The 24554-nt window shown below is 45.8% G+C and overlaps 2 protein-coding genes across 7 annotated transcripts in view; both read left to right on the top strand.

Annotated features, from left to right (window-relative positions):
- TRIM28 (tripartite motif containing 28) overlaps nucleotides 1-9201 on the top strand; it is a 36341-nt gene extending 27140 nt beyond the window's left edge. For 2 of the 6 annotated variants that reach the window (XM_083411077.1, XM_083411080.1), the window contains exons 10-18: nucleotides 62-199; nucleotides 462-492; nucleotides 855-897; nucleotides 1878-2106; nucleotides 3186-3493; nucleotides 4274-4394; nucleotides 5506-5580; nucleotides 6474-6608; nucleotides 7904-9201. In XM_083411077.1, coding sequence (XP_083267203.1) covers nucleotides 62-199; nucleotides 462-492; nucleotides 855-897; nucleotides 1878-2106; nucleotides 3186-3493; nucleotides 4274-4394; nucleotides 5506-5580; nucleotides 6474-6608; nucleotides 7904-8131 — 1308 coding nt within the window. In that variant the 3' untranslated portion in view covers nucleotides 8132-9201. The remainder of the gene's footprint in view (nucleotides 1-61; nucleotides 200-461; nucleotides 493-854; nucleotides 898-1877; nucleotides 2107-3185; nucleotides 3494-4273; nucleotides 4395-5505; nucleotides 5581-6473; nucleotides 6609-7903) is intronic. The other 4 variants (XM_083411079.1, XM_083411082.1, XM_083411078.1 and 1 more) reach the window with 3 other exon arrangements.
- A 1840-nt stretch (nucleotides 9202-11041) lies between these two features.
- UBE2M (ubiquitin conjugating enzyme E2 M) lies at nucleotides 11042-24552 on the top strand. The gene is made up of 6 exons (XM_083411274.1): nucleotides 11042-11880; nucleotides 13061-13155; nucleotides 15740-15778; nucleotides 19049-19152; nucleotides 19843-19906; nucleotides 23478-24552. Exons 1-6 carry the CDS (start codon nucleotides 11772-11774, stop codon nucleotides 23616-23618), a joined length of 552 nt encoding a protein of 183 aa, XP_083267400.1. The 5' UTR covers nucleotides 11042-11771; the 3' UTR covers nucleotides 23619-24552.
- The last annotated feature ends 2 nt before the right edge of the window (nucleotides 24553-24554 follow it).

Consider the following 24554-nt stretch of genomic DNA (forward strand, 5'->3'; position numbering starts at 1 on the left):
TGCTCCATATCCATTGGCTTAACGTGCAGTAACAGGCTTCCTGGTCCACCTTTCCATGTAGGGTGTCCAGCAGATGTCTCTGCAGACAAGCATATTGAATAAGGGAGCTCTGCTTCAGCCTGTGCTGCCTTCCAACAGCCAGCGGCAGGCAATCCCCGACTGCTATATCAATGATGCTAGTGCCTCTTCTGCTGGACAGGTGAGCAGGGAAGGATGAGGAAGAAAGGGTCTCTAGAATGGAGGAGGGCGCCTTTCCTGGCACTGCTTACAGGAGATGGAATGTGTCTTTGTGGGTGCTGATTTCCCCCAAGGTGTGCCTTTCAGTTGTAAGCCTGCAGTCGAGGGCCACTGTCTTGCACAGGACCTGTAACAAGTAATGTATCTTGACGGAAAGTGGTGAGGAAGCAGCTTAAGGCTTGTGTTGGGTCTCTCCCTTGACTTTTTGCTCTGTTCTTTTGCAGCCAATGGACATGGGTGACGGCTTTGGCGTAGGTAAGCAGCGCGAAGGGAGCTGAAGGGGTGTTCAGTGGGAGGGCAGGTAAAAGCTTTAAGGGCAGGCTGAGGAGCCTGTGGCCATCCAGATTTTGCAACCTCCATGAGCTTTGTTCCGTTGTCTGGGATAATGGAGGTTGTGGTTTTAACATCTTCTGGAGAGCCACAGGTTTCTGATCTCTGCGTTAAGGGGTCCTTTCACTTCTAAGATTTAGAAGGAGCATGGGGGTGAGGGGTGAAATTAGGCATGGGGCAGTCCCATGGATTATGACAGATTTGTTCTGCATTTGGGCCAAGGAGGGCTGATGGGATCCAATTTGGGGTGACTGTCTTTTGACACTTGTTTCCCCTCACTACAACAGAAGGATCATACTCTGGTGAAGCCAATGTTTCTGGAATGAAGAGGTAAGTGCATTCTTTTTTATGTGCTGCCATGTCTTCCTGGGGCGCTGGGTTCCATTCTGCAGTAGTTGACTTCCAAACCACACTCCATCTTCTCTATTCCCACACACGTGTGCCATTTCAGAATCTGGTGCTAAGAATCTGCCTGCTCCAAAGGAAAAAGATCTTGGCCATAGATTTGTAGATTTGTAGGCTAGTATGAAAAAGTGGAGCGGTAACTTACCTAAAATATAGAGAGATTCTATTTACTACCTCTTGACAGTAAATGTATGAGATGGTTATTGAAGGGCAGCATCATGCAGTTGAATGGGTAACTCTTTCCACCCCACCCCCCCCAGTCGCAAGAAGATAATTCTGGAACAAGAATTATTCCCGCATGAAAGTATAACCTTAGGAGTTCTTCATAATAAGACCTGAATAACCTTTTGTTGTGGAACTAAAACTGAACCAGCGAGCATCCTTGTCTGCAAGAGGTAATAGGTATTAAAACTGGTTGTGTTGCTGGGCTGGAATTCTTGGTTCAAACAAGAATTTTATTTTGCCCATCCATGTGACACATTCCAATCAAATTTCCAAGCAGATGGAAAGCTTGAGAGTTGCCATGTTCTGGGAGCTCAGGTCTGATCATTAGGAAGTGCATTTTGCCTTGAGCTGGACTAGATAGAAGGCTGCTGTCTACTCATTAAGCATATAAAACCAGTTCCATCCTAGATAACACTACAACAGCTGGATGGGGTTGTAGTCTTGCAGGAGTGTCATTGAATAGGTGTGTTGATAGGGTGGAATCAGTGGGAGACTTTCTTTTCCTACCAGGTATTGTAGACTTCAGCTAGACCTTTGTAATTTCTGAGGTTTAACATACACGATTTTCAACTTTAAATCCAAGGCAAGAGGGCCTAGGACCTTAAATTTCCTAGACTTTACTGTGTATACATGAAGGCCAGGCCTGCAGTTCCTAACATGGGTTTCCTACTATGCCTCAGGTCCCGCGGCCAAGATGGAGAGGGTGGCACCGTGCGCAAGGTGCCCCGTGTCAGTCTGGAGCGGCTGGATGTGGACCTGACATCGGACAACCAGCCACCTGTCTTCAAGGTGTTTCCTGGTTCTTCCACTGAAGACTTCAATCTCATTGTGATCGAACGTGGGGTTCAGCAAGCTGCAGCTGCGGCAGCTGCCGCTGCCCATTTAGCAGGGCTGCCGGCAGCAGTGAAGGTCAGCGTTGCCCCTTTGGAGTTAGCATAGATCTGGGTGGGGTGGTGAGTATTGCTAGCTGCATGTAGCGATCCTGCTCACCTGTGGATACCACCCACTTTAAAAACCACCACCATCGCTTCCTGTTCAGTCCATAAGGAGTTCCAAGTTTTGTACACAGTCAAGCAAAGTAAGTCCGTCCCGCCCACCACTCCTGAAAGTGTGGGCCAGAGCATGCTGCTGCAGTGCCCAAGGGGTTGAAGTGTGCCTGGATGAATTTGACCAGTGAAGCAGGGATGCCTGCTGCAGATTGACCGACCTGTATTCAACCTCTCCCTCCAGCTAGTATGACAAGGAAATCTACTTGGGCATCTTCAGTCTGCATTAAAGCTGAAAGACGTAGGAAGCTCCTAGAGTATCATCAGTGTCCAGAAAACAGTGCAGTCTTCTGACCCAACTAGGCAGTGGGGAGGCTGGATAATAGGGGGACAGGTTTAACTGGCCTGTCCCTGGCAGCTGCAAGGTGGATACCCGTCCATTGTTCTAGGAGCTGTTCAAGGAAAAACCAGTATGCTTTTTGAGTTGAAGAATACTTGTGTGCTCACCCCAATTTTAATGAATTCCTGTGCGGTGTTGGTCTAGCCCAGGCATAGGCATACTCGGCCCTCCAGATGTTTTGAGACTACAATTCTAATCATCCCTGACCACTGGTCTTGTTAGCTAGGGATGATGGGAGTTGTAGTCCCATAACATCTGGAGGGCCGAGTTTGCCTATGCCTGGTCTAGCCCAATATTGACAATGTGGACATGATCTCTGGGATGTCTCCTGCATCTAATAACAGTTTTTAAAAATATATATACTCAGTTTTCATTTTTTCCATTGTGTCAGTTATACATTTTTAGATGTATGTTCAGAAATATTTCTAAAACATGAGACTATTGCATAATCTGCATCACTAAATTTATCCCAGCTGGTTTGTAGGAGCAGATTTATTTCACCCTGTACCCTAATAATGAGGGGGTGTTCTTTATACTGCTTTCCCTGTGCATTTTCTTGTTGTGCTTCTGTTCTGACTCCCTCTTTGTCCTCCTTCCTCCAGGAGGAGCAGATGGAGGCAGCTATTGACCACCCAGCTTCTGTTGACGCTAAAGACACTAAGCCAGTGGTGCTGTCCCAGGATGCTTTGCTTCCAGAAGGCTCCTTAGCGCCCCGGCTCATCTCCCCCAGTGGCAGCACCAGCTCTGCTATGGAAATGCAGTCTGTTCACAGCCATGATGGCACTGCCAACGGGGACGAAGCTGCTTCCTGCAGAGTCTGCATGAAACCTGGTGCTGTAGTCATGTGTGATGGCTGCAAGAAGTGCTACCACCTGGATTGTCACCTGCCTGCTCTCCTGGAAATCCCCAGGTATGGGCTTCCCTATTCCTGAATGTCATCTCGTGCATCTTGGTGTTCCTCCCGCTGGCTCTGGAGGAGAAGACAGGGCTTGTAAGTCAGGAATGGTGGTAGTGGCACAAGCAGCAAGCCTTATAAAGATAACTGTGCCCAATACTTCTATTCTTGTAGAGCTGCAGAAGGGAAGTCCTTCAGCAAAACACTTGAGTGCTCAGAAGACATGGAAATAGATGCTTCCCCCTTTGGAAATCATCAAAATGAATTTTCCTTTCTCTGTGTTATATGATTGCAGTTAATGCAGACTTAGTGTATCCGTTAACACTGCTTTGCTGGAGGGCCACAGGTTCCCCACCACAATTCTAGAAGGTGTTTGAATAGTAAACTTCTTCCTAAGCCATCCACAGCTAGTCTTTGCATACGTGTGTTGGGGAGTGCATGAGGACTATCTAGATGATGGAATGGAACCTTAAATTTCTGCACAGAGACGCTTGTAGAAACGAAAGGGTGAAGCCTGTAGGCAGCTCTGATCTCTTAACTTCTCCACTTCAAAGGTAATGGGTCTGCAGTGACCAGCCAAATGGAAATAAATACCTAGCATCCTTTCAGAATTAAATAATAATAATAATAATGGAGTGGGGAATGGAACCTTCTAAGCCATCTTAAAAGTAGCAAGAATGGAAACAAAATCACAAAATAAAAATTCCTAACGCAAGTTGTCAGGATTTCTCCCTAGCTGTACTGTAGCGGTGGCCAACCTTGGAACAATACCTCTCTCTCACTTTGCCCCTGCAGCCAGGAATGGAAGTGTCTGTTGTGTGAGCAGCCAGTGAGAGCCATTGAAGAGGATGGGACCGACTTGACTCCAGTCTCCATAGATGGGGAGGTGAAGATACTGTCAGCTGCTGACCAGCAGGTACTAGTCTGCCCTGTCTTGAGAAGAAAAGCAGCTTGCTCTGGCTGATGGTGTGGGCAGAGCTGACATGGGGCTTTGGAGAGCTGAATGCTTCGTTCGGGGTTGACCTGACTTTTAAAGCAGACAAGATCTGGAGCAGAGAGAAGCAACCGAGCACATATAATTATAACAGCATCCAATCCCAGGAATGGGTTAGGATGTCCAAGTCCCATTTTCCCTGACCATTGGTTTTGCTGGCTGAGACTGGAGTTCAACATCATCTGGAGGGCGTCACCTTGGCTAACACTGAGTTAAACCCCTCCTTACCTGGGAGTAAGGCCCACTGAACTAAATGTGGCTTTCTTCTGAGTTGACAGTAGATGCAAGTCAGCAGCACCAGGCGGCCCTGGTTGGCTAGTTGCTGGGGTGGCTTGCACCCTGCGCCCTCCAGTATCAGGCCCAGGCTGCCACCAGGCAGCAGCAACAAGCAGCTGTGGCTCATTCCCAGTCCTACCCATTGCCATCCCACCACTATACTTGCCTGACCTGGGGGTTTTGGGTCGCAGGCTCTACAGGTCAAACGGGCCTGTCCTCTTACCCTAGTTGTGATTGGCCAAGCGGATAGCCAGCCAATCAGGTTGTTGTTTTTTAATTCCCCCTTCACTTCTCATTTCCCTCTGTGGCCCCCTAACCTCATAGTGTGCCCCCCCCCCCCATTTACACATTTTTCACCTGGGAGCCCCAAGGGGGCCATATGGACCATCCTTCCCCAGTATGGCACCTTTTGCCAGCAACTCAAGTCAGCCTGCATGACCCAATGTGCAGGGGTGATTGTAGAAATACGATCTGAAACATCAGGTTGAGGTCAGCTTGTCCTGGACCCTGCCAGGGCTAGGGCTACAGTGAGCTGCATGGAGGTATGAAAGGGTGGGCAAAGCAGTACAGCACTAATCTTCCAATGTGGACCTGATTTAGGCAGCTGATTCCTGGATGTCACAAAACACTGAAATGATAATGGAGAAGACTTGACAATAAAACTACACATCCATGTATCTTGCAGGCTTCTGATTGGCAGCTTAGTCACCTTAACTGCTTTTGCCACTAACCACCTTCTCCGTTTTGTCTCCCACAGAGATGTGAGCAGGTTCTCCTTGAGTTACTGTGTTATGAGCCATGCAGGCCTCTCCACCGACTCTCCAATACCATAGTGAGTCTGTCGTATGTGATGTAAGGGGAATGTTGAATATCTAATCACCTCAATGGTGCTTCATTTAGTTGTAAAATGTTAACACGTTTATGGCAAAGTATTATCCCTTCTCCTTTTGTCCCCCCACTTCCAAAGTATTGGACTGGTTTTATGGATTTAAATGCAATGGGTTTCCTGTTCTTTTTCTGCTCTGATCCTCCCCACACCCACCCCTTTCCTTCCATGGAGAAGGGTATTTTGTAATACAGGAGGAGGTCCACTGGAAGCTGTGGACTGCAATTACCATCACCCCCAGCCAGCATGGCTAATGATAAGGGAAGATGGGAGTTATAGTTGAGAACAACTGGAGGGCACCATGTTGGCAACCCCTGCTCTTAATGGACTTGCTCCTCCCATTTGCTCTAATAGGCAGACCTGCAAATCACCCTGGTAACTCCCCCCCCCCTTTCACCCCTGCTTAGCTCCAAGGACACATTGGTGGAGTTCTGCCAACTTTTCAGTTTGCCTATTTCCATCCTCTTCGCAGGCTGGAAGAGAGAACCAGTTAAAAAAAACCAAACCCAAAAGGGGTTACTTGCATGGTTTAAAGGCCTACAAATGCTGTGGCTGTATTGCTTCCCAATTCAGGCAGGGAAAACACAGTATTTCATTATCTTGGGAGTGTTTGGAGGATCCCTTTGAAAGAGGATGGGGCAGAGGAATTCCCACCTGCTCTTAGGTAGCCATTCACGTAACAGCAGGAGCACTCTTCCCAAAATGCCACTATTTGCATTGCAAGCTTGCCGGATGTCTTGTGGACTTCTAAAACCATGTACCTGTGATAGCTTGAGAGGCGCTGGAAGCACCTGGTCAAGACAGCTTGGTTTTTATTCCTGTTGTCTTCTGTACTGCAGGAGGGGCAGAACACCATTGACTTGACCTTGATCAGAGCCAAGCTGCAGAGGAAGCTCTCGCCACCCTATGGCTCTCCTGATGAGTTTGCAGATGATGTCTGGAAGATGTTCAGGCAGTTTAATAAGCTGACAGAGGTAAGGCTTCCTTTCGCTCAAAAGGGCAGAAGGACGACAGGTTTAAGGGGGCTAGAATGGTGGCGGGGGGGCGCGGGCGCGGAAACAGCTGCAACATTTCCAACCAACCAACCTGCTACAGGACTACCCCTAGATATGTAGAATGTCTAGATGTGCCGTGTTTGAATCTGGGGTGGGTTTTTATTTGCTTACCAATGATATTAATTACTGTTTGAATGTTTCTAAATAACTTTTTAATGGCTGTCTCATTGTTTTACTATCCTTGTAAACGGCTGTGAAGTGTTTTTTTAACAGTCAAGCAGTATATAAATATTGTGACATATATAAACTTTGTAAATACTTGACTCTTCTCCCCCTCCCCCCTTTCCCTATTAACAGTTTATATATTTCCTTTGGAAATATATCCTTGGGTCCCCAAATTTAGGGTCCCCCAAGCCAAATACAGATGGCCTGTGGTTTATCTGGATTTGTGGTTGAAGATGGGAGTTGGCACATCCACCACATCCGAATATTTGTACTGCTACTCAGTTAGGGTTTTTATTGCTTTTTTATTTGTTATATTGCTGTAACAGCTCCATAGAATTCTAATTGTAATAACAGGCGGGGGAAAAAAAACAATTAAGGGGTCTGCCAAGACCATCAGCAATTTTCAGGTGGTTGCGGTGGGGTGTTGAATGTTTGGGAATCATTGATATTTACTGAGTATAACAAAGACAAGGGAACCTTTGCAGTTCTCTACTTAGTGTTAACACTTCCTGCAAATGTTTTGGTTAATATAAAAAACCTGTTTTACAGGTTCATTAGTGCCCCTTATTTAACATAGATAGAATATTTATTAGGTTTCTTACCTGCTCTTCACTATGAGGTATCGGGTTACAGGTGACACCAATTTAATAACGCGTTATTTAACACCAGTTAAAACTAAGTGCAGTCATTGGAATAGGATGAGTTCTAAATGGGTCAGCTCCTTTCTGCCCTTAACGTAAGTTGAACACTATTTCTTCACACACACAGGGCTGTGCCTGGTTGTGTTCACAGGTTGAATTGAGCCTGTTGGCTGACAACATTGGGCATCTAAATCTGTCAGCAGCCTAACACCGAATAGTTGAGGCAACAGCACGGCTGTATGTAATCCTGGGTGGATTCCCTCATGTGGCTTGTACTTGGAGGATAATGAGCACTCTTGCCTGCTGCATTCCCCAGCTAGTGTGTCAAGTGGGCAGTAAATATCCCTGATGTCTCACTTTTGAGTGCTCGCTTGCTTTTCCCACACTCTGGTTTTTTTGTCTCATCAGGATAAGGAGGATGTCCAATCCATCATTGGGCTGCAGCGCTTCTTTGAGGCCAAGCTGAGCGCTGCCTTTGGCGACCGCAAGTTCTCGGCACTCCGCGACCCCATCAATGTGGATGAGCCGCAGGAAAGTGGCCTTCTCCATGTCCGTGGCTCCCCAGCCACCGACCTTGGTGAGGCCACCTCTTCTAAGCCTGATGGGAGTGGTGAGGACGAGGGAATGGCCACCTAAAAAGAAGTGAAGAAGCTGCTCCTATCAGACGGACCAGCATTCCACGGAGGAGGGGAAATGTGTGTGTGGGGGGGCACCCTCTTGAAGCTGCCTTCATTTTGTCTCTGCCCTCCACTCTTCTGGTCTTTCTTGGGCAGCCCTTCTTTGTTCCCTTCTGCACCTCTCTGCCTTTTTTTTTTGAGAGTTATTGTAGACCTCGACTGCTTAGATAATGGTTATAAATCGTCTGACCTGTTCTCTCTCTTTTTTTTTTTTTGCTTGGAAAATTTTATGCCCTTGTTCTGACAGATACACTTTGTGTTTTGTTTTGTTTTTGTATTGGAATGGAAATTGATTCGGGGCAATCCAGAACCCTATAACTTGCTCTCCTCTTGTATTCCTTTCTTGCTCCAAGTGGGAACAAAGTTGTAGTTCCCTTTTTATTATTTTTTAAAATTCTCCCACTCTCACCCCCCAGTCCTCACCTCCGCACACCAAGGAGGGAGGTTGTTGTGGCCCAGAAACAAGTTGGATCTCCTAACAGAAAATCTCTGCCCCTTATAAGATACTTGACTGCTCTTGTGGGGTGTCCAGTAGGCCCCCAACTGCAGTGAGAGTTGAGGGCACAGACTCTCCTCTTTCTTGTCTGTTTTTTAAGTCTATGAATTTTTGAACATAGTGTTTTTTCTCAATTTATATGCGGTCCTAGTGAAAATCAACCTGGACATCTAATAGATGCAACTGTTGTTGGGCCTTCATGACAGCTGTTTTCTGAGGTGGTGGTGGTTTGATTATATATTTTTTTATTCCTGTGTCCAAATAGGACTCCTTGCTTTTTCTGTTGAGTTTGTTGAAGAGGAGAGATGTCTGTTTTCATAAGTCAAGGTAGTTGTAGGTTTTTAAATCCAGTTGTCCCCTCCGTGTAGCCGTACTTTTTGGCTGTACGTATCTTCAAAAGCTTTCTGTCCCAGTAGTTTATCCTCACTATCCCAAGAGCCATTCTCATGAAAATGTGCTTTTTTTTTTTTTGCTTATGTATATTTTAGACTTTGCTTCTTTCCATGTTCGAGAAAAATAAAAGATGTTTGCAACTGGTGTGTCTTGTCAATTTGGTGGTGGTGGGAAAGAGTTTGATTTTCGATTTTCTGCATCACAGAGGGGTTATAATACAGTGAATTTGATAATCTCTGCCCAGTTGGCAGAATTCACAAAGGCATACTCTGGTGTTGTTTAATGCCTACTCTACTCCTGTTCCCATCCTTCCTTTTCAGTTCTACAGGGGTAACACTTAGGCTGAGTTGGGATCTGAAAGGTGGTTCAATCCCCTGGACTGGTGGTGGTGGTGGCGGCGGCAGCCTGAATTTGGTGAGGCAGTGCCTCACTAGCCCTAATGAGTTGGCCTCCACTGGGCATAATGCAGCTTGAAAGCTGTATTGCCTGGCTCAAAAATTGCTCCCTTCCTGCTGTCCCAAGATAAGTTTTCTAAAAGTGGGGAGTACACAAAATGAACAAAATAGGCAATTCACTTGCATGCACTAAAAGCACTAATCGTAACTGTAGCAAAAATATAAGCCACAGTTTATTCCTGATGAAAAAAAATGGATGGCTGCTTCTGTGATTAGTGAAAGCCCCCAGTTCCAATTGTAGAGTACCAAAGAAATGAGCAGAAACCTGTGATACAACATTCTTTTGGAATGTTCTGCGATCCAGATTTGGTCCTACAGGAGATGACATTGATCCTGTGGGGTCTTAACTTTATATCCAGTTTCTTGGGAAACTGTGGCTTAAGTGCCAAAATGAGATTTCCTGGCAGTTAATGGGTGGTCATAAATATGTTCTGAACAAATCTGCATTAAATTTAATGTGGGGAGGGGTTAAGATTAGGAGGGAGTTGAATTTAGTGGGTCTCTAAACAGACTGGTGTGTGCCAGGTTGAAGGCACTCGAGTTAATGGTCCTGGTAAAAAAATAATAGGTCCCTAAATGCACCTTTGGAGTAAAAATGAGTTCTGGGTTTGAAAATAACCTGCTCTGGAACACATCACACTAGTGGATGATTGGTTCCCTAATTGCTTGGATTAATTTTTTGCTTGTTGAAAACAGCTGTTAATGCATACAATATCTTGTACAAACTTGGCGATGGTAATACAAGTAGTTATGTTTCAGAGTTTTGCTTCTGCAAGTCAGGATGGGATCAAAAGAGATTTTTTCATACTTTGTTTTTTTAAAACATATTTTAATTGTTAATATCCTCGCTCTTTTACGAAGCAGCAGGAAGCTATTTAAAAGGGAGCGGGTCAGGTTAGGTCTCCACCCGCATTAGAAGTATTCCCTTCCCTTTTATTTGCATCAATTAAAACCAATGCATGCGAACACGGAGTGGCTTTCCTCAACGATGCAACTGATTCCTGTTCGTAAAAGGGGGCAGAGAGGCAGTTGCGCGCTCTTAACAGAAAAAACCACCACACTAATGTACCGATAGTGCAAAGCTGATCCACGCTTGAGTACGCGAAAATAAAGCCTGTGGGTTTCTACGAGGTTTCTTCCCATACAAGCGTGCACAGAATTGTACCCGTGGGGACAGAACTCCGTTTATGCACAAAGGAGGCGGCGCGGCTTGCAGAGAACAGCCGCTTTCGCACATGCGTCTCAAAGGGACAAGAACAAGGGAGTTCCACGCTACTCCCTTACTGCCGGTTCTCGTGCGGGTGCCTCCTTTTGCGGGGCAGGGTGCATAGCGCAGAACGGAGCGGGGGAGGGCTCGTTGCTTTGCCCTCGCATTCGCCTCCGGTAAGGTTTTAAAGTACGGAACGGCAGCTTGGACAGTGTCTCGAAGCGGCGGCGTTTCTTCGCACGTCGTTCAACTGGGAGCCGGACGTGCCCATCGAGCTGACTTTCGGGCTCCAGAATCCTATTGCTCTGAGCCCGAACGCCGGCCGGAAAGCGCCGACGCCGTTTCGTCACACGCACCCCGGCTCGTTGGGATTGGGAGGGGGCCTTCTTCCCCACTACCCTGAGCCGTGTGGTAAAGAGAAGAAGAGGAGGAGCCGGAAATCACCGAGGGCCGCTCCGGAGAGTTCCGAGAGCTTCGAGCGAGCGTCGGGAGGACCCGAGTGCTTCCGGAGAGACGGCGGGCGGAGCTGGAGGGCGTGAGGCGGAAGTTGCCGACAGTCTTCCGGGAAGGGCCGAAGGGGGCTGTCCGTTGCCGTCCGACACACTCACGCACGAACAGAGCCCGCAGTAGGGAAAAGCGGCGGCGCTCTGAGGCGGGGCGGCCCCGGTTTCTTGGCCCCTTCGCTCCTTCCTTCTCTTTCTCTCCTCTCTCTTTTCTCCCCCTCGCTCTTTCTCCTATCCCTGCCCCGCTCCCTCCCTCTCTCCCCCCCTCCATCCCCGCCCCGGCCGCCCCGTCCCTCGGCCGACCCCGGCGGGCCAGACCAGGCCAGGCCTCGGGAGTCGCTTCCTCCGCCGCCGGCGCCGGCGCCCCCCTCTTCCCTCTTCCCCCCTCTCTCTCCTCCCCCCTCGTCCCTCCCTCCCCTCCCTCTCACCCCCCACAAGACGGGCCAGGCCGGGCCTCGGTAGCCGGGTGGGAGAGGCCCCGGCCGGAAGGGCGAGAGACCAGCCAGCCATCCCTACGCCGCCGCCAGCCAGCCAAGCCAGTCAGGATGATCAAGCTTTTCTCGTTAAAGCAGCAGAAGAAGGAGGAGGAATCGGCCGGCGGCACCAAGGGCTCCAGCAAGAAAGCCTCCGCCGCGCAGCTCCGCATCCAGAAAGGTTGGGGAGGGGGGAAAGGAAGGAAGGAAAAGGGGGGGGGGAAGTACCTTGTCCTCCCCATCACTCAAACACGCATAATAATAGGCACTCTGGGCTGTAGATCGGTCCTACTACGTGGCCTCTGTGCACACAGCAAGTGAGAATAATGTTTTAAGAGGACGGTGCCCTTCTCTCCTGGGGATATGAGGGGCTTGCAATTTGGGGGAAAAAGAAGAAAAAGCTAAAATAGTTTATGCACTGCTGATAAAGAGGTGCTCACTTGCTTTATTGGTAGGACAGTATGACTAGCGTTGCAGAACTGGGTGGGCTTTCCAAATGCCTCTTTATCGTTGTTTTTAGAGCATCTGTACCCCCACTGTGCAAACTACGATAAATGCTGCCTAAGGGAGTGGCAGAGGTGAAACTTGGAACTGGAGAGTGCCCACTATTTTAAGTGACTGTGGATGTTGGGGTACATACTCCGGGTTGGAATTCTGAAATTCAAGCCTGAGGACGCCAAAGCACTGTTTCATCCCCAAGGTGGTCTCGTGTTCGTTTGAGTCCTGGGGCCTTTGCTCAGACTATATATTTACTGCTTTTTCTTCTGTCCTGACTTTCTCCAGGGAACTCAGGGTGGCACCCATTGTGTCTTCACATTTTTACCCCTATGGCAAATCTATGACTTCAAATAGACTTTATAGAGGCCATCTTTAGGGAGCTTAATGGCTGAGCAAGAATTTGAAGCCCCATCTAACAGAGAACTAAGTATATAGTTCTTAAAATAAGCTCTTTCCCCTGTTTTGTCTTAGAGTGAGAAATGAAACAAATCTTCAGTTCCCCTTCCGTGTTTGATTACTCATAGGTAGTTGCCAGCTCTTGTACATGCACACCCGTCGCTCTTTTTAATTTTTGCGTACGGTTCCATAGATCTCTATTTCCAACATGCTAGCATGGACTTGTATTCAGACGGAAGCATTTCCTTTTGTTCCTGACTTGTGACCAGGGAGCTGATGGTATGTCTGTGCCCCCTTTTTCTAATTTTTTAAAAAATGAAATGGCACCTCATTTCAGCAAATCACAAAGCTTGTAAGGCCACTGGGAAAAAAGGGATAGGAATAGATTTTGATTTAAAAAGTGGGAGGTTTATTTTGGTTTTGGCCTGATCACCACTGCAACTGACCACTTCTGCTTTTCCTCCCAGATATTAATGAATTGAATTTGCCGAAAACATGCGAAATAGACTTTTCAGACCAGGATGACCTCCTCAACTTCAAGCTAGTTATCTGCCCTGATGAGGTAAGTGGTAGAGAGAGGAGTCATGTAGCCAGACCACTCTGCTGGGGCTTGCCATTCTATTTGTCACCATAGAAAGGCCTGGTGGGTGTGCCAGGAAACTCCGTTGCATAATAGCACAATTCTAAGGTACAGCTAAAGCAGGGAGGAGTCTTGCATCAGTTGACAGGAGATGATATCCACCACCATGAGGTTGACAGAATTCTAAGATCTGGATGTTTTTCTTTTTATTCTGCCTGTGTAAGAAACCTGTGCAAGGAATCTATTGTTGAACTTTAGATTTCTGTGATTATTTTACTTTTTAAAAATGTTTCTAGTCGGGGCTGTGGTGGCATTTTGAATTGCTTAAGGACTGTGTCTTAAGTGACACCAGTGATCAGGGATGCTCCATCCTTCCCTCCCCCATAGAACTCTCTCATGTTTCCTATTTTTAAATCTATCTTGACCTCTTTCTTACCTATACCTTTTATCCTCATTCCGTACCATGGAGGCTGTAATCTACCTGCCCAGCCTCTGTGCTTGCCAGCTTGTTACTTCTAGGTAAAATAATTGAGATGCTCCCATAACTTAAAATATCAGGTACAAAATGCATGCCAAGTAAGTGGGTATTTTATTTTATTTTAATTTCACTTTGGCATCTTACAAATTTCGGAGGCACAAGTTAGCTTCCTTGATCCAGAATACAAAAGTCCAACAATATCACATGAAGCTACCCACACTTTAAAAGATCTTTTTCAGAAGCACTGTCCAGGATCCCTAGGCTGTCTAGGATCCAGAAGAGTCTTGGCTGTGGGAATGCTCTCCAGCAGGGGTGATTAACTTATGGTTCTCCAGAGGGTGATGGATTAAAATTTCCATCATTGTGGCCAGGGATGATGGAAGTTGTAGTCTCACAAAAATTGAAAGGCCACAGGTTAACCACCTCTACCCTGTGGGAAGGTTCCTTCTCTGCCCCTTTGCTCCTCATTCTTCGATTTAAAGCCCAGATCTCTAGAATCCTGTTATATCGGCTAATGTCTGCAAGGAATTACTTAAGTTTCTACTGCTTATTTAATTTGCTGTTTGTTACCTTGCTTTTCATGTCTTGTAGTTGATTGTGTGTTTTGATTGTTTAATTTTTCACATTGAGCCACCTTGGAGACCTGCTTGGTCAAAAAGAAAGGATAAAATGTTTTAATACATCCATATTAGTGCAATATATATTTTATCAGCAAGAGAGGTAAGATTAACCATACCTTAGCATTTTGTAGTGCTTATTCTTTATCTGCCTTGGCATGCTGTCCCTTAAGAGGAGTTCAGCATGTTTTATACACTTCATATGTGTGTTATTGAAATGATCAAGGTGCGTCTTTATTTTCCTGTCCTAGGTCTTTGCTGTACTCAAGTCTTCTGGTTTAGCTAATTCCACGCAACCAAAACTAATTGGCCATATTCCCTTCTATTCCGTAGCATGTTCATATGAGCATTTTTTTCAGGCAGTACTGCTTGCAATTTCAACTACATACACATACTCTGGCTGCAGTTCTCTCTTATCTTGGGCAGTGGTTTATTTGAGCACAGGTGTACTAAACCTTCAGACAGTGGTGTTTTTCTTTGCCTGTGTGTTTGGCATTGTAACCCTGCATGTGGCGGGTTAAAGTGTGATCTGTGAGATGAAAGAAGGAGATTAATTATGTGTAACTGACTTTGGGCCACAGACCATCAAATCTGGCATTTGATTTGCGGAGATTTCAAGTATTGGCTGATATGATAAACTGGGTACATGGAACATTTTTTGATTGATTCTTATTTTGAGATGGCTGTTGATAGCACTTCATTTCAGGAAACTTCTTTCTGAATGTACCTTTTCCTCATGGTGATATGGCAAACGAACAAGGCCCGGGGTTCCTCAGAATGGGTGTCACATAGGCGCACATTCGGTTTTCATGTTTTTGTGAAAATTACAGGAGGAAGCTGCCTTGTGTATATTTACTGTTTCAAAAACTGGGGCCGTGAGTCACCATTCATTGTTGCCTTCCACCATCTGAAGCAAGCACTGAAAGTTGGAGCCCTGCTGGGGTGGCACAATAAGTAGTAATCTGTGATGATTGGTGCTGGCCATTACTGAAAGCCTCAACTTAAAAAACCTGAGAATCTTTGTTTGCATTTTCAGACAAAGGGGTTTTTGCAGTCAAGGATACTGATAAGTGTTGGTAGATGGTGGAAAATAGAGAAAAAGCACCTCTGCTAAACACAGTCCTTCTTCTATGGTTCAAAGTCTCTCTTCTGATCTTCTGTGCACATAAACACATTTTAGCGCATCAGAATTTCCACCCATGCCTGCTTTCCCAACTAGTTTACCATTTTGTTTTCTGGTTTGGGAAAATTAGCTGTACATCCAGAATACTGGGTTTGCAAAAGTGCAGAGATTTATGAAGCGTTAATCACCTTGCTGTACACATTCAATTTTGACTGTTTGGATGAGGGATTCTAGAGTTGATTAAAATTTTTCATCATTAACCTGCCTTCCCCCACCCAAAAAGGTGAATCTTGTTCTCTTTTATATGGAGCCAAAATTGCTTAAAATGTTTAAATTTTTGCCTTGCAGGGCTTCTATAAAGGTGGGAAATTCGTTTTCAGTTTTAAAGTAAGTAACCTCCCTGTTTTCTCTTGTCCAAGCCCCAGGCTTTTAACGGGGTGGTGTGGTGGAGGTATACGTTTGGTTGTAGGAGTTTGTCTTGGCACACTATCAAGCTGCCTGATTTTCACTGCATTTTAGCCACCCTTTTTTACTCGGGCTAGTTATAAGAGGCTATATATTGTGTCAACAGCCATGTAGATGAGTAAAAGTACTAATAATTGGGGCAGAGGGGGCAGGAAAGGAGAGGAAGTAATAGATTGGTCCATTGTGAGGTACAATGTGACCGTGTGCTTCCTTGGGTGTATCCCCAACCCCCAAATCTGACTTTACTTCTGGGAGTACCTGAGCTTTCTTGGGCACACGCAGAACCCTGTGGTTGACTTCATGAACGTAGATCCAGGCATGACTGGGAATGGGGTGGGGCAGCAGGACAGGGTTTGTCCTTATTTTTCTGCCTCAAAGCTGCCTGGTTCAGGGAAAACCATTTGATGGGAAAGAGAGACCTTTTTAAAAGTAAATAAACACCCCCCAAAAAACAACAACCAAGGGAGAATGATTGGGGAGGGATTGAAGGCATGTCCTAAATGGGCTGTTGTCTGATGTAAGACTTCCTACTTAGAGAATCTCAAACTGGGGATTGTCTGTGCTTGAAGACATGGTCCTGAATGATTTATAAATTGAAGAAATTCTACTTCTTTGTGTAGAATAAATTCCGCAGCTACATGCATTGCTAGGATTTGGGGGCTGCTTGTTTGATTTTTACTGTTGTTGCTTTTACCAAACTGAAAAATATATATAATTTTTAGAGTTTGAAGTGACTTTAGCCAAGGAATGGGCTGGAGTGAGGAGCTCTTGTGGGAATTCTCTTGTTCTGCCTGCTGCCCATTCGAATGTTTTGGACTACAGCTTGCATCATTCCTGACCATTGGCCATGCTGTCTGGGGCTGATGGAAGTTGCGATCTGAAAACATAGAAGGGAAAGGCTGCCCTGGTTCTGATCATCTAGTAAACATTGTTTTTTGTTTTCAAACTTGCCAGCCCCTCGAAACATGAGATTTATAAACCAGATTTTTAAAAAAGTGATCTAGGAAGTTCTTCTCACTTTAAAACATACCTGCTTCCAAATTGGGGTATCTCATAGCACCTAGTGTTTAGCCCCATTGGTCTTGAGTTAATCTATCTGGGGTGCACATTCCATTGCTCAGAACCCGGCATCCCTGCAATCTTTGCTTTCATTTAAACTTTCCGTTTCACTTTTAAAAAACACCTAGTTCTGAGAAGATCAGTGAGCACACAGGCTACTAATGAATCAAAACAAAAGGGTAGCTGAAATGTTTCCTGTACAGCTCTGACCCTCTCTATTTATTTATTTATTTATTTTTGTTAGAAGTTTTATTTTTTTAAACCCTGCCTTTTCAGTAAAAAGTGCTCAAGGTGGATCTTCTCTCTCCGTGTCAGGGCCATTTCTGTGAAAGCCCAGCAGCAGCAGGGCTAAATGATGCAAATGAAGAAAAATGTTGAGTGTGTAGCTTGGCAAGGAACCTGGCTTGTTTTGAACTTGGAGGTGAAAGAGGAAAGAAACTCGGGGCTGTTTAGGCCTCTGCGCTGTCTTGGCAATTCTTAAAATGTACTTGCCCAATGAGCCAGAGCTGTCAGTAGAAATTAGGAGTTATGATGAGGATGTAGAGGAGTTAGGAAAGGGGCTGCCAGCCATGGTGAAGGATTTTCCTGCTAATTATTCATCTTTCTTGACTAGAGGGGGAAAGTGACAAAAGTATGAAATGTAAACAATTAAAATTAGTTTTAATTACGGCTATTTAAAGACAGCATTAATGGGAAGAACCCTGGAACGTTTCTAAAAATGTAGTGAGGGTGTTCGTAATTGTGTGTGGGCCCCAAGATTTCCCTTCCTTTGTCAGTTGGGCTTGATGCATAAATGTTGGCCGTAATTATATTTTTATCCCACCGTTCAGGGTGTTATGCATGGTTGTTCTTCTTCCTCCCTCACCTGCTGTTTGATTATTGTAACAGCCATGTGGGATAGGCCTGGCTGGGTGCTGGTTACTCGTCATAAGGCACCCATGGAGCTGCTTGGTTGATCGAGGGATTGTTCCTGAGTCTCCCCAATCCATGTCCCAACAACATATTCTCTGTATAGCCCATTGGTTCTTAAAGCTTAATCCACAATAAAATCTGTCACCAACGTGGTGCCTTCTTCTATCAAGCTATCAAATTTGATTTTAAAGCTGTTCCTTTCCTGAAGACATTGGAAGCATTTCTCTCAACCTAATTTAAAACAGACATAGATCCCTGTATCTTGAGAGCATGTTGGGCTTCTTCCCTTCACCTTTTCTGTTGGAGCCTCCCAGTGTCTCCACTCACAAAGATCTGGATCTCACCGTTTCAGCGCTCAAGTCACAGCAGTTTCCTTGTTTTTATTTATTTAAAAAGTGTTTATCTATATGATCCTTGAGTCATATTCCCCAGGCAATTGACAAAATAAATATACACAATTACTGTCTGAAAGGCATTCTATAGAAGCACTTGTTTGCTTCTGGAACCAGTGTTGCACTGCACACATGAATAAGAGATGCCAGAGATTTCTAATAGAAAATGGTGCATTAAGTGCTTCAAGGAATGACTTGATTACAGTCATACCTTGGTTTTCAAACAGCTTAGTTCTCAAACTTTTTGGGTCCTGGACGCCGCAAACCCGCAAGTGAGTGTTCCAGTTGGCGAACTATTTTTGGAAGCCGAACATCCGACGGAGTTCCCACAGAACTTCCTGCAGCCCATCAGAAGCTGCACTTTGGTTTCCGAATGTTTTGGAAGTCGAACGGACTTCCGGAACGGATTCTGTTCGACTTCCAAGGTACGATTGTATTTGCATGTCTTTGGGACAAACTGCCTAGAGGAGAGGTGGGGAACCTATCACTCAGCAAATATTGCTGGACTACACTTCCCATTGTTCCTCACCATTGGGCATTCTGGCTAGGTCTGATGGGAGTTGTAGTCTTAACAAGATAAGGAGTCTTGCAGGTTCCACACCCTGTGACCTAGGACAAACAGGTTGCAAAACCTAGAGTGTATGAAGATAAGATACCATGTTAGGAAATTAGTTTGTTGGTATGAGAGAAGTTGATCTGCTAGGTATGGCTTATGTGTGTCCAGGGTTTTGTGACTGGTAATCTTAAGGTTTTGCTGTGCATTATGGAATCTCTTATAATGAACCCAAGGAGGCCAACAGCTCTTATTTTTCTTGTATTTCATTTGCAGGTGGGACAAGGGTACCCACATGACCCACCCAAGGTGAAGTGTGAGACCATGGTGTATCATCCCAACATAGACCTAGAAGGCAATGTCTGCCTAAATATCCTCAGGTACAGAGGCTCCTCTGCTATCCTAAGCCCTATATTCCATTCACTTCTATATATTGTTTTTCTGCAGCTGTCGGTGAACTTCTCTAAAATTATAAAGTAACAACGTATGCCAAGCATCATCACGTCACTGTGTCTCCCTGTTGATTTACCCTAACTTATTTTTTCAATTGGATATGAAAACATTATTTTCATTTTGGGTCATCAGTAACATTCCCTGCTTTTGCCTTCGTAGTAATAATAACCAGTTGATTTGCTGGACTTTGATAGAACTGCATTGATGTGAACAAACAAATGAGACCCAAGGAGAGTAAAAGTTTGGAACCAGGTTGACAGTATTGAGACCTGTCCTTGGGCTATTTGTAATGGGGTTTAAGGATTTTATTCAAATGTGTTTCGGTAATAGAGTTCTACTATATGCCACTTCAAGCATTAAGATTTTAAACACAATGTCCTGGTCCTTAGGGAAATTGCTTCTTCAACCCGTTTTGTGCAGTGTCACACAGTGATCTTATTATTTATGACATTTGTTGTTTGCCTTGTACAAAAAGCATCTCAATATGACTTGACTTAAGATAAAATACAAAAAAATAAATAAATCCTGAATCCTACCCTACATTTCATTCTGCTGTTACTACTCCTTTTGGGAGGTTTTCCTTTCCCTACATTCACTTTTTTCTCTCTCACACACAGAGAGGACTGGAAGCCTGTACTAACAATAAACTCTATAATTTATGGCCTGCAGTATCTCTTCTTGGTGAGTATACGTGAAGTTGAAAGTCGAAAACGCAGAAAGAAACATGTCTTTCCTCACTTGAGCCTGAGCAGAAAGTGTGGGTGTAGGAATGGGAGACACACGGCACAGAAGGTAGAAGAAATGCAGCACTGGCTTGATGATTCTGTGGGTGTTAGTGTGAGACAGGGTGTGCATAAGGTAAAGGCAGTTTTGGCTTTATATAGTTGTGCTTGGGTAGGATGTGTGTATTGTGCTGTCTGTCAGCCTTCAAGAATAGCTTGAGATGGGGATTTGCCTTTGCACAGCACTGTACTTGACAGTTTTGACAAAGAAGCGTTATGAGGCCTCGCTCTGACAGCCTCTGATCCAGGGTAGCTTGACGTAAGCCAGTGTTCCTCATCCTTGTTGTCACCAGATGCCAGTAGACTGCAGCTCCCATATTCCCCAACCATTTTCGCCAATGACAAAAAATAAGAGTTGTAGTCCAGTAACATCTGGGAACCCATGGTTGAAGGGCACTGACTGAAATCTTGTTTTAGCTTCCTAATTTATTTATTTCCTAAACAGTTATGCATATTAATATGTGGAGGTAACAGTGAAAACATACCTGTTTGTAATAAGATGAAGCCCCAGGAGCATAATCTGGAAACCTCTCGTCATCCACCCCTTGATGCATTTTCCACTACAAAATCTATTAGTGCAGTCTTGTGCATGTTTACTAAAATGCAAGTCTTGCTATGTTAATGGAGTTTTCTCCTAGGTAAGTATACAGAATTTCAGTCTCTCCTTAAATCAGGGACAGTTCGTAAAATTAAGTAGTTTTGTTTAGCATTCTATGAGTGTGTAAGGACACATAAATTACTTCCCTGGTGACCAAATACCACCAACTTTCCGTATGCAAAGGGTGGTAGTTACTGGGCAGAAAGTCTATAAATACTCACCGTGCATACAATAAATACATTCCAGGAGCAATGATGCCTGTAATGCTGGTCTGCAAGGTACCCACATTTTTTGCTCTTGGGTTATAATTTTACATAGAAAATTAAGCTTTAATTCATCGCTTTTAATCGGGGATCCAGCTTTAAAAGACCTGTTTGTATTACATCAATATTTATTCTATTGTATTCTGAAAAACCAGGTTATTTTAAAGGGGTGCTTAATATAACTCTTTAAAAACTCTGATTAAAAAAGTTTAAATCATTTTTTATACAGCCTGATTTGCGTGGATCGCAATACAGCTGGTGCTGCTGTTCCTCTGGGTTGTGTCTCTCAACCCTTCTGACAACTGTAGATCTTGTTGTCATGGCCCCTCCCAGCATAGTTGTCAGAAAGTGAAATGATATACCATAATGTCTCATAACTCCCAACCCAGACTTGCCATCCTTTTTGGTCTATTCTGTGCTTTTGGAGCTGAATTGGAGAATGGTGATCATTTTTTTCTCAAATAGGCTTGGAGCTTCTTTGCTTCAGGGAATGGGGAAGCTGAAACTGACCCAGTTATTCGGTTACAACTCTCATTGGCAGGGTGAGAGGCAGAGGAACATTTGAGGTCATGTGCCCTGGTAGTTCTAAAAGCCTTGGTTGACCTTGTGTCCAAAGAGTGTAGAGGAAGAGGGTGTAGCACACTGTCTCCTAGGAGACAGATTCATGTTGAGAGGCTGGCGTCTCTCAGGTGGTGTGGGCTGTTTCTAGGCAAATTCAAGCCTCTCCTGGAAACCATCCCTGCTAGTGCTTTCATGAGGTCAGGAGGCAAAGTGCCAACGTAGTTCCTACATTTGTGATCATTGCTGAGGTTGCTAGAGGTTATTATGCTATTTCTGTAGGCTTGCTGATGTATTCCTGCCCCCCCCCGAGTTCCTTGCATGAAGCCTTTCAGAGGCTTCTGTGGACTTACTTTGCCCCACTCCTTTTGTATTTCCCTCGCTGCTAAGTGCAAGAGGTGGTGCTACATTAGGATAGCCTCAAATGTTCTCTCTGTTTGACGGGGAGGGGAAGGAAAAGGAGGAGGCTTGCTATAATAACAAGAGAACCTCAGCTCCTGGAGCAATGCAAACCCAGAGGTTGGAAGCCTCTTCTCATCACTGAAACTGAAGGCCACTGGATGTGATTCACTAGAGACAGAACCCGGGGGACTGTTTGTGCAGTTGGTGGGATCAAGTTGTAAATGGTGGCATGGGAAGGGCTTTTGCCACTTGATTATGCTGAGTTCTCTATAGGCTGCTATAGCTGTTGCTGTGTCTTTTCTAGCTGCTTATCCAAGGCATGGTTTTAGGGAATGCCTTCATTTTCCTTCGTATTGGAGGGAAATTGCTTGAGGAAATGCAATCCTTCAGGAGAAGTTGGGCATCAGCCCCACTGATGAAAATGGTGTGCAGATGATGTTAATAAGATATCAAACAGGGTTTGACTTGCTGTAGAGCATGTAGTGAAACCCTCCTATTAAACTTGTATGTTTTTTCTCTGTAGGTGGGCCTACTCTTGGGTCTGGGTTGATCTGCCAACCAGTTGATCTTCTTGCCCCTCAATGCAGGAGTTGAATGCTACCTTTTTAGCTAGTTCTAGTTCTGTGGGAATAATTATTCTAAAAGCGGCGATGCCCCCAGTTTTTGTTTTAGCCCACCAATCTTAAATGTGCCTTAGCTTCAATGTTTATCTTTCACTTCTCCAGCTGTCTTCCCCAAAGCCCCTCTTGTTATTCCTAGAACAGGCAATGGGAATATCCAGCCTCTGTGCTGGACTAGGTGCTCCAGGGTCCCTAATTCCACTTCAGAGATTGCTTTTCCTCAGCCATATCCACCTGAGGTTGAGTGGCATTAACTGTTGGGTAGCTAAAGCTTGTCTGCAAAGGAACAACCAGGAGCCTTCGATTGCTCTCCTGCTTTTCTCCATTGCCAGCATGGCTTGTGCTTGGTGCCTTTTGAATTCAGCACTGAAAGTTAGCTCTGCTGAGATAAGCTCCATTTGGGAGCTCCCAGTAGGAGTTCCTGAGTGGAGCCGATCACTGCCAAGAGCGGGACTTTAATTCAGCTCTGAATTTAAACACTGCCAAATGCAAGTTCATCTGACAAGCAACAATTGGGAGCACATGGCTTAGAGCACACTCCCTGTTGTTTCTTCGCAGTGGGACTTGGGTGCGGTTCAGATTCAGTGTTCAAGTGCAAGCCCTGCTTCTTCCTGGCAAACAGTGGTCCGCCTGATGTCATTTGACTGGTGATTGACAGCTGGATGGACTTGCCCACCCCTTAAAAGTGGCCCATGTAAGGATGGCTGCTTTTGGATTCACCCTGCCTGCTCAAAGAGATTCTCCACCCCTGCTCTAGAACATCAGCTATTCACCTTGGACCATGAATAAGGCATCTGCACTCCAGTATGGAATTGGGGATTTGTGATGGGGGGGGGGGGAAGAGTCGAGTGAGTCCCAGGCAGCTCTGTGAACAGGTAACAGAACAGGAATGCGGGTTGGCATTTAATCTTGCATCTGACGAAGTGGACTCTGCTCCATGAAAGCTTGTGCCATAACAAGTCCTTGTCTTTGAAGGTGCTGCAATTCTCTTTGGCATTTAATAATAGAGCTTTTCCTCCCTCCTCGCAGGAGCCAAACCCTGAAGACCCCCTGAACAAAGAGGCTGCTGAAGTCCTCCAGAACAACAGACGCCTGTTTGAGCAGAACGTCCAGCGCTCCATGCGGGGCGGCTACATTGGCTCCACCTACTTTGAACGCTGCCTCAAATAGAACTGACCGGCTCCGGGCACAAACCTGCCCTCCCCATGCCCCTTCATCTCCCTTCCAGCTCTCCTAAGGGACTCTGCCAACACCGCTGCCTTCAGCCACCAAGGGGGGCACAGGAGTCAGAAATTGGCAGGAGGCCCCCTCCATCCTCCTTTCCCCGCTTCCTCGCCCCACCTGCTCGCCTTCCTCCCCCCCCCCAAACTGCCATCCTGGGGCCCCAGGAGCTGCCGCCTCACTAAACCCTCGTACCTTTCTCGCCACTCTCCCTGTGTGCTGCTGCGGGGCGAGGGGTGAGGTTACTGCTGCTTCTCTGCCATGCCCCACCGCATTGGGGTAGCCACCTGCCCCATGGGGCTGGGTGTGTGGGACCCCATGATGGTGCCCGTTTGCCTTTCTGGGGGCTGTGGTTTTGCTGCTAAGAACAGAAGGCTCCCTCTGTGCTCTGGTACCCCCTGCCTGCAGTGTGGTATAACTGCACTGCATGATCCGCAGGCCATTTGCCTCTCCTTTCCTCCTCCCTTGCTGGGCACCACGGCTTCCGAGCGTAACTATTTATTACACAGGGAAGGCTCTCGAGGGCTGGGTGAGTCTGGGAGGCTGAGAGGGGGTGTTGAGCCATCTCCATCCTGCCCCAGGCGCCGTGGCTCTGGGGAGGCTGGGTCAGGCCTGGAATATTCCTTTTAGAATCAACTCACTTGTGTGTCTGGTTTTTAAGGAAAAATAAAAAAAACCACAACCAAAACAACCAGTGCTAATAATAATAGTAGTAGTAAAAATGTAATGGGGGGCAGCGCTGTCTCCCAACTGTGTCCACCAGGGCCTGCCCAGCAACGAACACTCTCTGCCTCTCCAGTGACTCCTGCGAGCCCCTGGCCAAAATAAAGCCACTGTACTTCTAGTGTGTCGGGTTATTAAAGGGGAATGTTAGCGCACTCAATT

This window comes from Podarcis tiliguerta (assembly GCF_965153285.1).
Source record: "Podarcis tiliguerta genome assembly, chromosome: 13".
NCBI classification, from domain to species: domain Eukaryota; kingdom Metazoa; phylum Chordata; class Lepidosauria; order Squamata; family Lacertidae; genus Podarcis; species Podarcis tiliguerta.

Excerpts from the sequence above, each read along its gene's own strand:
- UBE2M (XM_083411274.1), top strand. The coding sequence starts at position 11,772 with ATGATCAAGCTTTTCTCGTTAAAGCAGCAGAAGAAGGAGGAGGAATCG. Across the intron at positions 11,881-13,060 it reads GCAGCTCCGCATCCAGAAAG|ATATTAATGAATTGAATTTG; the intron begins GTTGGGGAGGGG and ends TTTTCCTCCCAG. Across the intron at positions 19,907-23,477 it reads GCCTGCAGTATCTCTTCTTG|GAGCCAAACCCTGAAGACCC; the intron begins GTGAGTATACGT and ends CCCTCCTCGCAG.